This window comes from Thalassophryne amazonica, chromosome 3 (genome assembly GCF_902500255.1).
Source record: "Thalassophryne amazonica chromosome 3, fThaAma1.1, whole genome shotgun sequence".
NCBI classification, from domain to species: Eukaryota; Metazoa; Chordata; class Actinopteri; order Batrachoidiformes; family Batrachoididae; genus Thalassophryne; species Thalassophryne amazonica.
The window spans coordinates 115,264,002-115,276,974 of NC_047105.1; the positions used below are offsets into that span (position 1 = coordinate 115,264,002).

General features: G+C 41.5%; 1 protein-coding gene across 1 annotated transcript in view; it reads left to right on the plus strand.

Annotated features, from left to right (window-relative positions):
• aldh1l1 (aldehyde dehydrogenase 1 family, member L1) overlaps positions 1–12,973 on the plus strand; it is a 140,321-nt gene that overhangs the window by 122,305 nt on the left and 5,043 nt on the right. The window contains exons 20-22 of the mRNA XM_034167344.1: positions 6,506–6,671; positions 9,287–9,392; positions 11,708–11,907. Of these exons, the coding sequence (XP_034023235.1) occupies positions 6,506–6,671; positions 9,287–9,392; positions 11,708–11,907 (472 nt within the window). The remainder of the gene's footprint in view (positions 1–6,505; positions 6,672–9,286; positions 9,393–11,707; positions 11,908–12,973) is intronic.

Consider the following 12,973-nt stretch of genomic DNA (forward strand, 5'->3'; position numbering starts at 1 on the left):
CTGCTTGGCAATTGCCCCATAGCCCTGTCCAGCCTTGTGGAGGTCTACAATTTTGTCTCTGGTGTTAGTAGTTGGGGTCTTACTGATTGTGTGGGGTGGACAGGTGTCTTTATGCAGCTAACGACCTCAAATAGGTGCTTCTAATTTGGAATAATAAGTGGAGTGGAGGTGGACTTTTTAGAGGCGGACTAACAGATCTTTGAGGGCCAGAATTTTTGCTGATTGGCAGGTGTTGAAATACTTATTTACAGTAGTAACATGCAAATAAATTATTTAAAAAATCATACATTGTGATTTCCGGATTTTTTTTTTTTTTTTAGATTATGTCTCTCACAGTGGACATGCACCTAAGATGAAAATTTCAGACCCCTCCATGCTTTCTAAGTGGGAGAACTTGCAAAATCGGAGGGTGTTCAAATACTTATTTTCCTCACTGTATATAGCTAAGGAGGGTGGGATCTGGTTAGTACTTGGATGGGAGACCTCTTTGGAAAACCAGCGGCTGTGTGTGTTTCTCCAGATGAAACTGGAGTTGCGTCAGGAAGAGCATCCGGCGTAAAACTTGTGCCAATTACCAATGCGGATCTGGCTGTATCAGCTGTGGTGACCCCAAACAAAACCGGGAGCAGCCGAATGGACAACAACACACACACATACACATATATATATATATATATATATATATATATATATATATATATATACACACACACATATACACACACACGAGGTTTGTTAGAAAACTATCCGACCTTTTTATTTTTTGCAAAAACCATATGGATTTGAATCACGTGTGATTGCATCAGCCAAGCTTGAACCTTCGTGCGCATGCGTGAGTTTTTTCACGCCTGTCGGTTGCGTCATTTGCCTGTGAGCAGTGGTCCACCCCTCTCGTCGGATTTTTATTGCGAATAAAATGTCTGAATGATTTGGAGCTTTGCTGCATCAAATTTTTCCAGAAACTGTGAGACACCTCCAGGTGGACACCATTCGGAAAATTCAGATGGCTTTCAGGGACGATTTTATGGGGATTACCCAGATTAAGGAGTGCTCCAGCCGGTTTAAAGACCGCCCACAGCGGCTGAGAGCACGGCGCACTCCGAGCGCCGATCGACAGGCTGAAACCCCGCTGAAACCACCAGATCATTTCCAAAGTGAAGGCTTTGTTGATCCGGGACGTCGTCTGACTTCCACAGAAATGGCAGAAGACGTGGACATCAGCACTTTTTCGGCACATTCCACTGTTCCAGGAGTTTTTGTCATGGAAAGAGAAGCGGAGGGATGCGCCACGGAGCCGCTCACGGCCCGGGACAAAAGCACCTCCGTGTTGGTCTCACAGGACGGCTTTGAGATGGCTTTCAGACGGCTTTCGGTGGCTTTTCAGTTGTGTGACTATCCGAGAAATTGTGGATGAGCTGGACATGCCAGAACATGTCCTGTGAGGCTTCATCACGGCGTTGCTTTGCACCATGCGGCTCCGTCCCGACGCGCAAATTTCTCTGCTCCTCTTTCCATGACAAAAACTCCTGTTACAGTGGAATGTGCCATTCATTTCCAAACTGAGCGCTGTGTTGATCCGGGACATCGTCTGACTACCACAGAAATTGCAGAAGATGTGGACATCAGCACTTTTTCAGCACATTGAGACAGACGTGCGGAGAAATTTGTGCAACATTTTTCTGCTGTGCACAAAGTAACACTGTCACCAGTTTTGAAAATGCATGCGCACTGAGAATCTCAAAACTGGCTTATTCATATTTAATCTGTAAAATGCTCTCACTCGTAAAACAAACTTGGGCTGCAACTAACGATTATTTTAGTAATCGATTAATCATTTTTGTTTTGTTTTATTCATGTTTTTTTTTTTTACTTTGAGTTTTGCCATTATTTCTTGAAGTAAGTTATTATTAAAAGGCCTTTATCACGCAACATCGTTTGAGTTTGTAATAAAGTTATGATGTTATATTCTTGTCAAAAACATACCTGGAGTAATGTTTTGTTTTATTTTGCACATACATACATCACCGACACAACTACAGAGAGATTTCCATCAGGTTTCATCCAATTATGAGCATTTTTAGATGCCTACAGAAACTATCTCAACCACTGACAACATATTACAGCAAGAGTCCACAAAAGTATTTTAAAGGCCTGACTAAAGTGTAATATGTGATCTTTAATAAGTTATTTTCATGAAAAAAGACACAAATGTGCAGTTTACTGCATTTTTTTTTCTTGTGTAAAAACAGAGGTTAAATGTGGTTTGACCAAAACAAATTGTCATTAAACTTAAATAAAACAGTTGTATATAATTCTCGTTTTACATTACTTAGTCCAGATTTCATTTTATTTTACCTTATGTTTATATTAGTTGTACATATACTCTGAATAATTTACTTTTAAATTTCACTATCTTTTATTTTGCTAAAAATTACTCGCACCACGGAAAGCACATTTTTGGAGTTGCACTCAAATCTCGTTGTAATGCAAATTACAATGACAATAACGGCGATTCTAATTCTTCTGATTATTATTATTATTATTACTACTGCTATTATTATTATATAAATAAAAATAAATAAATCACAATTCATAATACATTTGACTTTTACGACAACAAACGCTAAGCCATTATTTATTATACAGAAAACGTGCACACAAACTGTGCTGAGATGCGAACATCTTAATGCTAACTTTAACACTGAAAACGCATAGACATGCTAACGCATTAGCATCGGTCCTGTTTTTAAGTTATAAAATATATCTATCAACTGTTTTAGAATACCATAACAGGTCGGTTTAATATATAAAAAAGGTAAATATTACTCACAGACATATGCTCTTTAGGGATTTAGGTGGGCAAAATTAAGATAAAGCGACAAACCATCGAAGCAGAGTCAGATCATTGCTTCATTGGTTCAAAGCAAAGTCACACCCCGCTCTACTTGGGGAAGGTCTGCCAGTGTTCCCACAAAGACAGGGAGGAGAAGGATCATGGCTCATGGCAAGCAGTAAACAGAGCGGAGAGGAAGGAAAATTCACACAGTCCCGTCCTCCGCAGTCCACGCTGACATTGCTGCTGCTTTGATTAGCGCAGGATGGGATGTTGCTTTGACAGCGAGCGTATCATATTTCGGCCCCAAAACACGCATGACACCATGTGCGCACGCGTATGTGTGGTTAAATTTTCCAAATGACGGAAATCCGTCGTGGTGACGGAGAACTTTAACCCATGCTCTGGGCACACAGCCAATATACAACCCCTGGCAATAATTATGGAATCACCGGCCTCGGAGGATGTTCATTCAGTTGTTTAATTTTGTAGGAAAAAAAAGCAGATCACAGACATGACACAAAACTAAAGTCATTTCAAATGGCAACTTTCTGGCTTTAAGAAACACTATAAGAAATCAGGAAAAAAAATTGTGGCGGTCAGTAACGGTTACTTTTTTTAAACCAAGCAGAGGGAAAAAATATGGACTCACTCAATTCTGAGGAAAAAATTATGGAATCACCCTGTAAATTTTCATCCCCAAAACTAACACCTGCATCAAATCAGATCTGCTCGTTAGTCTGCATCTAAAAAGGAATGATCACACCTTGGAGAGCTGTTGCACCAAGTGGACTGACATGAATCATGGCTCCAACACGAGAGATGTCAATTGAAACAAAGGAGAGGATTATCAAACTCTTAAAAGAGGGTAAATCATTACGTAATGTTGCAAAAGATGTTGGTTGTTCACAGTCAGCTGTGTCTAAACTCTGGACCAAATACAAACAACATGGGAAGGTTGTTAAAGGCAAACATACTGGTAGACCAAGGAAGACATCAAAGCATCAAGACAGAAAACTTAAAGCAGTATGTCTCAAAAATCGAAAATGCACAACAAAACAAATGAGGAACGAATGGGAGGAAACTGGAGTCAACGTCTGTGACCGAACTGTAAGAAACCGCCTAAAGGAAATGGGATTTACATACAGAAAAGCTAAACGAAAGCCATCATTAACACCTAAACAGAAAAAAACAAGGTTACAATGGGCTAAGGAAAAGCAATCGTGGACTGTGGATGACTGGATGAAAGTCATATTCAGTGATGAATCTCGAATCTGCATTGGGCAAGGTGATGATGCTGGAACTTTTGTTTGGTGCCGTTCCAATGAGATTTATAAAGATGACTGCCTGAAGAGAACATGTAAATTTCCACAGTCACTGATGATATGGGGCTGCATGTCAGGTAAAGGCACTGGGGAGATGGCTGTCATTACATCATCAATAAATGCACAAGTTCACGTTGATATTTTGGACACTTTTCTTATCCCATCAATTGAAAGGATGTTTGGGGATGATGAAATCATTTTTCAAGATGATAATGCATCTTGCCATAGAGCAAAAACTGTGAAAACATTCCTTGCAAAAAGACACATAGGGTCAATGTCATGGCCTGCAAATAGTCCGGATCTTAATCCAATTGAAAATCTTTGGTGGAAGTTGAAGAAAATGGTCCATGACAAGGCTCCAACCTGCAAAGCTGATCTGGCAACAGCAGTCAGAGAAAGTTGGAGCCAGATTGATGAAGAGTACTGTTTGTCACTCATTAAGTCCATGCCTCAGAGACTGCAAGCTGTTATAAAAGCCAGAGGTGGTGCAACAAAATACTAGTGATGTGTTGGAGCGTTCTTTTGTTTTTCATGATTCCATAATTTTTTCCTCAGAATTAAGTGATTCCATATTTTTTTCCCTCTGCTTGGTCTGAAAAAGTAACCGTTACTGACTGCCACAATTATTTTTTCCTGATTTCTTATAGTGTTTCTTAAAGCAGAAAGTTGCCATTTGAAATGACTTTAGTTTTGTGTCATGTCTGTGATCTGCTTTTTTTCCTCAAAAATTAAACAACTGAATGAACATCCTCCGAGGCCGGTGATTCCATAATTTTTGCCAGGGGTTGTATCAAAGGAGTGGCTTCAGGACAACTCTGTGAATGTCCTTGAGTGGCCCAGCCAGAGCCCAGAACTGACTCCAACTGAACATCTGTGGACAGATCTGAAAATATCTGTGCACCGATGCTCCTCCTCCAACCTGATGGATCTTGAGAGGTGTTCCCAAAGATTGGTGCACCAAGCTTGTAGCATCATATTCAAGAAGACCTGAGGCTGTAATTCCTGCCAAAGGTGCATCAACAAAGTACTGAGCAAAAGAAGTTCATACTTATGTACATGTGATTTCTTACTTTATTATTTTTAATAAATGTGTAAAAAGTAAAAAAAAAAAAAACAAAGAAAAAAATGTTCATGTTGTCATTATGGGGTATTGTGTCTAGAATTTTGAGGGAAAAAATGAATTTATTCCATTTTGGAATAAGGCTGTAACATAACAAAATGTGGAAAAAGTAAAGCACTGTGAATACTTTCTAGATGCACTCTAAACTGTAGCCTGGCATCAGAATAACTGAGCAGTCAAATCCATATTAAATTAAAAATGATTTATTTCAAGATGTACTAACAAAATAAAAACAAAGCCATATGTAAAATTAAATAAAGGATGCATGAGAGAGTCTGAAGACCCACCCCTTTCCAACCAACTGGTGCTGTCCTGGACCTCTGCATGGACTTAACTCTCTAAAATTTGATGTTCCTCTGTGTTGTTAAAAATATTTTCTTTATAGTATGACCTAAACAGTGGGTCTTTAAGTGTGGATTGCTTCATGTTTCTTCCTCAATATCACCAGAGGGAGTTTTTCCTTACCACCGTCACCTGCGTGCTTGCTCTAGAGTTTGGTAAGGTTTGACCTATCTTGTGTGAAGCACCTTGAGGCAGCATTGCTGTGAATTTGTGCTATATAAATGAAATTAAATCTGGTACCCCTCCAGTATGTGAAAGTGGAGCAAGACATGTTTCAGACCTGATACTCCAACTTCTTCCAGTATGCCACCCCAGACTCTGGCCAAAATCCATCCACCTCGCCCTGACCTTTGCTTGATATTACTCCCTATCTGCACAAATTACATCCAATTATTCTTTTTTTTTAGATCACAATATGTCCCAACCTCACAATTTATTAATATATGTTTAAAACTTTCCCAATTGCTCACAATGTCCTATATTACCTCACATTACATTGGTTTTCAGCCCCCATTGGGTATCTAATTTTTCTCACCAAAAAACTTACACAGTTGGGTGTGAGATATCAACAATGGGATTCTGGTTTTACCCATGTAATATACTGGGTTTTTGAGTGTGATGGAGGCCAGCAGGAGTCGCTGTGCATATAGTAGTCAATAGGTTTCACTCCCCCGACATCCAAAGGATACCCTGGCCACTCAGCCCAGAGCCCAAGTTTTGGCTGACTGGTCAATCTTCAGCTGCCCATACTGAAGATTGTGAGTTTGCATCCTGAGTGGAGCGAGTAGGAGGAGTCAAATTACAACACAATGCAGAGAAGCTGCTAAATGAGCACATGCTCTTCTACTTTTGTGGTTGTATTGAGTGTCTGGATGTCTTCCCCAGGTGGAGGAGGTTAAGAAGATGAAGATTGGTGACCCACTGGATCGCTCCACAGACCATGGCCCTCAAAACCACAAAGCACACCTGGACAAACTGGTGGAGTATTGTCAGACTGGAGTCCAGGAGGGTGCCAAACTGGTTTGTGGTGGCAAACAGGTAGAGCGTCCAGGTAAGGCAGTGTTAGTATCAAGTGAGCTACTGCAGGGAGTCTGACATGGTTGAAAGTTAAAAGTAAGATATTATCCACTCAGTGTTTACAGCCATTAGCCTTCTGACAGGGGCTTTTTCATTTGCTCTGTCCAATGAAACAACATAAAATGTCTGAGTACTTCTGTGTTGTTGTGGATTTTATAATCAGGACAAAAAACATGTAGTTACACTCATTTTTCCCTTCAGGTCAGCCAAAATAATAGTGTTGGGTGATTATGGACAGTGTTGTAGTGGCTTCATGATTCAGGGGTTGACACTAAAGCCCCGTTTCAGGATGGTCCGGAATGTCACGGTATAGTACGGGTTAGAATAGTAAAGTCTGGCTTGGCTTGCGTTTCCACCGCCACCAGTACCCTTTTGTTTGGTTGGCAATGACATGCATGTCATTCATCGAGAGCGCGTACACTTTTGCACGGCCTCACCCCCTTCACACACAGTCCACACAGTGTCATTTCACTTTTTAAAAAATTTTGTTTAATTTTTGTCTTGGTGGATCATGGGATTTATTTTCATCGTGTGCAGAATGCTGAAGAGGTGACTGATGTCTGTGGTAAACAACGTGAATGAATGAGGAGCTGTGACTTGTTCAATGTTAAAAATAAGTTAATTTTTGTTGTTTTAGGTCAAAGTCGCGGCATCCTTTGGTTCAGGTTGAGAACCGCACCTGCAGCAGACAAAACACCACGGGACGTCTTCATGAATGCCGCGTTTCTTCAGCCACGACAAGGAACAATCATATTTTCAGATGTCATTTTCCAAAATAAGGACACTTTATGTGGATAAGTTTGCATCAGGCTGTGATGATGAATCTGACTGAAATGACATAACAGTTAAGTTTAAGACTTTATATTCACTCAGTGTGGGAATGACTTTAATATTTGAAACAGTCTGAACTGTATGAATGGTTGCATGAGGACTGCAGCTTTTGCTTTAGCTGCTGAGCCAATCAATGGACAACAATGGGTTAGCTCCTCCCTTTTGTTACTGTTCCATTGTTTTGGAACACCAGCTGAAGGGTGCCGAAAAAGTGGTATGGTGCGGGTCAGTTATTTTGGCACTTGTTCCTAAATCTGGATGTGGAAATGCACAAATAGTGTGCTGTTCCAACCCAGACCACTTGGTGGAAACTTATGATCTATTTGGGACTTTTCCAACTAAAAAAACTTGCATTTATCCCCTTAATTAGTCATGGCCCAGTTATGTGCATAACATGAAACAAGACAGTGTCATCTCACTGTTATTTCAAAAGCATATTCAAGTGGGAGGTCATCTTGTGAGTGAACAAAAGTGAGCGTGCACAGAAGCTGTAATTTCAGACTTGTAGCAGCAGACCTGAGCAAAAAGGCAGTCAGTCCAAATGACATTCTAGTGGAGGCATAGAAATTTCTAGGAGAGATGACAGTGGAGTTTCTAACCAGATTGTTTAATAAAATCTTGGAAAGTGAGAGGAAACAGAAAACAGGTGAAGATCTGTGAGCAGCAATATGATTTCATGATGAGAAAGAGCACTACTGATGCAATGTTTGCTCTACGAGTGTTCATGGAGAAGTATGGAGAATGCCAGAAGGAGCTGCATTGTGCGTTTGTGGACTTACAGAATGCTTATGGCAGGGTGCCAAGACAAGTTGTGGTATTAGATAAGGAAGTCTGGAGTGGCAGAGAGGTATATGAGGGTGCACGACATGTACACGGACAGTACGACAGAGGTGAGATGCGCAGTAGGAATGACAGATTCATTCAAGGTGGAGGTTATGCAGCCGTGATGGACAGATTGACTGATGAGATCAGACAGGAGTCTCCATGAACTATGATGCTCGCAGATGACACTGTGATCTGTATTGAAAGTAGAGAGCACGTTGAGTCTAGCCCGGAGAGGTTATAATATCCTCTGGAGAGAAAGGGAATGAAAATCAGTAGGAGCAATACAGAGTATGTGTGTGAATGAGAGGGAGCCCAGTGGAATTGTGCAGTTACATGGAGTAGAGATGGTGAAAGCAGATGAGTTTAAATACTTGGGGTCGACTATCCAAACTAATGGAGAATGTGGTAGAGAGGTTAGGAAGAGACTGCAGGCAGGGTGGAGTGCATGGACACCTGCACATTCTTTATTTCAATTGCAGAGTCCTGACAACAGAAGAATAAAATGACAGCATGTAATCCTGGACAAAGTCACTGGGGAACAATATGGTGTGATTTTGTTCATGTACAAAGAGGTTACTACTCATTATGATTAGGTCACTGTCATTTTTCCCCCTGCCCAACTAAGTTTTAGGGGACATTCAAATGAGCAGCATCCATCTGTCAGTTCATGATTCCATTCATCTGTCGTTATATCAGTAGATCCTTTTCATGCCATTTCTAATATCTTGGCCAGATCTTGTGCTTCTTTGTCACTGGTAGCCATTGTTATGATGTGCAGTTGTTTTGTTGATACCGGAACTATACTAAACCTCAAGGAAAGCTGGGAGACCACTCAAAAACTGCTATTGGTAACATTCTATTGGAGTCAGCTCTGGCACTAACCTGAATAACGTATTTAGGTGGATGACATATTTTGTTTTTGACTGTTTCTAGGGTTTTTCTTTGAACCCACTGTGTTCACGGATGTACAAGACCACATGTACATTGCCAAAGAAGAGTCATTCGGCCCTGTTATGATCATCTCCACGTTTAAGAGTGGGTAGGTTCACAAGCTAATTCGGTGTTACATTGACTTGCAGTTGAGGTGGAGTCAAGGGCTGAGGTGGAGAAACTGTTGCTCTGGTGCTCAGAGAACTACCTAACCCTGAATGTTCATAAGACAAAAGAACTCATCATAGACAAAAGAACTCATCATAGACTTCAGGAAGAACAGACAGGTCCACCCTCTCCCCCTCCTCATAAATGGAGAACAGGTGGAAACTGTCGCCACCTTCAGGTTTCTGGGCACACACATCTCCGCAGACCACACCTATACCTCCAACATCAGGGCTCTGGTTAAGAAGGCTCAGCAGCGGCTATACTTCCTGCATGTCCTCAGGAAGAACAACCTGGACACGAAGCTGCTGTTGGCCTTCTATCACTCCTCAGGGGAGAGAGTACAGACATAATGTCTGGGTGTGTGGTGCACAGGCACTGCAGCTGGGTTTCAGAAGTATCTCAAATTCTTTGAGATACTTCACTTTCTTTTCTTTTTTTTTGCTTTGATAGAAATACTAATCACTGAATCTACCAAAACTAGTTTCTGTCAGTCTTTGTTTTTATGGTTATGCAGTTTTTATATGCCTATGTACGAGGTCTGTCCATAAAGTATCTTGCCTTTTTATTTATTTTTTAAACTATATGGATTTGATTCATATGTTTTCACGTCAGGCAAGCTTGAACCCTTGTGCGCATGCGTGGGTTTTTCCACGCCTGTCGGTGACGTCATTCGCCTGTGAGCACGCCTTGTGGAAGGAGTGGTCCCGCCCTGTCGTCGTATTTTCATTTTCTGGAAATGGCGGAATGATTTGGGGTTTTTTTCCATCAGAATTTTTTCAGAAGCTGTTAGAGACTGGCACCTGGAAACTATTCGAAAAATTTATCTGGCTTTCGGTGAAAATTGTACGGGCTTCACAGAGAATACGGTCTGTTAGTACAGCTTTATGGACCCCTTTAAGGACGCTCAGCGCGCCGCGCTCAGAGCTGCGACAACACGGCACAAGCCACCGGACCATTTCTGAGCTGATGGCTCTGTGGATATGAGACCGTGGTGTGCTCTTTCTCTGGTTATCACAAGAGCTGGACATCAGCCATTTTCCGGCAGATTTCACTTTTAACAAGAGATTTTGTCATGGAAAGCCGCGCGGAGGCTTTGCGCGTCACGACCGATTCGCTTTGGAAGCGAGACAAAGGAACACCTCCATTTCGGCATGTCAGAGGACAAGTTTGGACATGTCCAGCTCTCCACAATTTCACTGATACTTACTGGACTGGTAAGCATTGAAAGCCGAGATAGACATGTCCAAACTTGTCCTCTGACACGCCGAAATGGAGGTGTTCCTTTGTCTCGCTTCCAAAGCGAATCGGTCGTGACGCGCAAAGCCTCCGCGCGGCTTTCCATGACAAAATCTCTTGTTAAAAGTGAAATCTGCCGGAAAATGGCTGATGTCCAGCTCTTGTGATAACCAGAGAAAGAGCACATGACGGTCTCGTATCCACAGAGCCATCAGCTCAGAAATGGTCTGGTGGCTTGTGCCGTGTAATCGCAGCTCGGAGCGCGGCGCGCTGAGCATCCTTAAAGGGGTCCATAAAGCTGTACTAACAGACGTTATTCTCTGTGAAGCCCGTAAAATTTTCATAGAAAGCCAGATAAATTTTTCGAATAGTTTCCAGGTGCCAGTCTCTAACAGCTTCTGAAAAAATTCTGATGGAAAAAAACCCCAAATCATTCCGCCATTTCCAGACAATGAAAATCCGACGACGGGGCGGGACCACTCTTACCACAAGGCGTGCTCACAGCCGAATGACATCACCGACAGGCATGGAAAAACTCACGCATGCGCACAAGGGTTCAAGCTTGTCTGACGTGAAAACATATGAATCAAATCCATATAGTTTAAAAAAAAAAAAAAAAAAAGGTACGATACTTTATGGACAGACCTCGTATAATACTCGGCCTGAGATGCTGTGGCCTTGGTCTTGAGGTGGTGTGACTCGGTCTTGGCCTTGAGGCAGGTGGACTTGACTACAACTTCAGTGTGTGTGTGAACTTACAACAGAACATCTGAAGTGTGTTCAGAATGAAAGGCTCAGTAGTTTAACATTTTCATAAGTATTTTTATACATTAAACACACAGATACAAGTACATTTTTTATATTAAGCATTAATAAGTACAATAGACTTTGCACTGACCTGAAACTTTCTTTCCACATTGAAGTTCATTTAAGAAAACATGAGCTTAGTACATTTTTACATCATTAGTCAAAACTGGTGACAGTTATTTTCTGTTCTGTCTTTGTTTCTTCCTGGTTCAGTGAAGTGGACGACGTTCTGAGAAGAGCCAATGCGACTGAGTATGGCCTGGCATCGGGCGTTTTCACAAGAGACATCAGCAAAGCTCTGTACGTCAGTGAGAAGCTCAATGCTGGCACGGTTTTTGTCAATACCTACAACAAAACTGACGTGGCCTCACCTTTTGGAGGTTTCAAGCAGTCTGGCTTTGGCAAAGACCTGGGTGAGCACATCTGCTTTTACTGTGTATGAATACTGCTGTAAGCTGCAACTTATTATTTGACAGTTATTGAAGTCGCACTCTCAGGAAACCATTCTTGATCATAAGTGTAGACAAACTGTGTGAAGAGTCGAGAGCACTGTCCAGCTGAACATTTGCCACCATATCTACAAGGTCCTTGGGCTCAGATTTAAACTGATTGGGAAACATAAACTTGGTACATGTTTATCGAGTAAGCAGAACAATTACCATAGCAACAGTAATCTCTTTAGTTTATTAATTAAGTCACAGGGTTAGTTCAAGTCTAGGGGCATCCATCATGCTGCTGAACCACCATGTGTCCTGGGCAGCCGACACACAGTCAGACATTCAGTCCATCACCACCTCTAGAAAGTAACCATCTATAGGGTGTCTCCAAAAAATGTACTCAAAAGTACTCTGAAATATGAATACCAGGAAATGGTTTTACTAGGAAATAATGGTGTTTTTCCTCATTTCAGAAACCCTAACGTTTGTACTGCAAGACACTGCAAGTCCAGGAAAATTGCCGCAGTTGACCCTAATTCAGAGAACAAAAATCGTTGAGTTCTGTGCAACACATCCTAAGAGCTGACTTTCATCTCTTTCCACACAAAATTCAGTCTCAGAGCAAACTAACTCCCCAGCAAATGGCAAGGAAACTTGAATTTGCTAGATGGATTTCTGGAAAACTGGAGATGGATGATTTCTTTCTTAGGAGTGGTGTAAAGGATAAAGGGTTAAAACATCAAAAAGGAAAGACTGAACTAAAAACTGTGCATTGGGGAGAAAAATTACATGCTTCAGCCACACGGTCATGCACAAAATGTGTGATAATGATAATATTGATTGGTTTTTCTGTGCTAAATGGTAAATGGACTGCATTTATATAGCGCTTTTCCATCTGCATCAGATGCTCAAAGCACTTTACAATTATGCCTCACATTCACCCCGATGTCAGGGTGCTGCCATACATGGTGGTCACTACACACCAGGAGTAATAGGGGATTAAAGATCTTGCCCAAGAGCCCTTAGTGATTTTCCAGTCAGG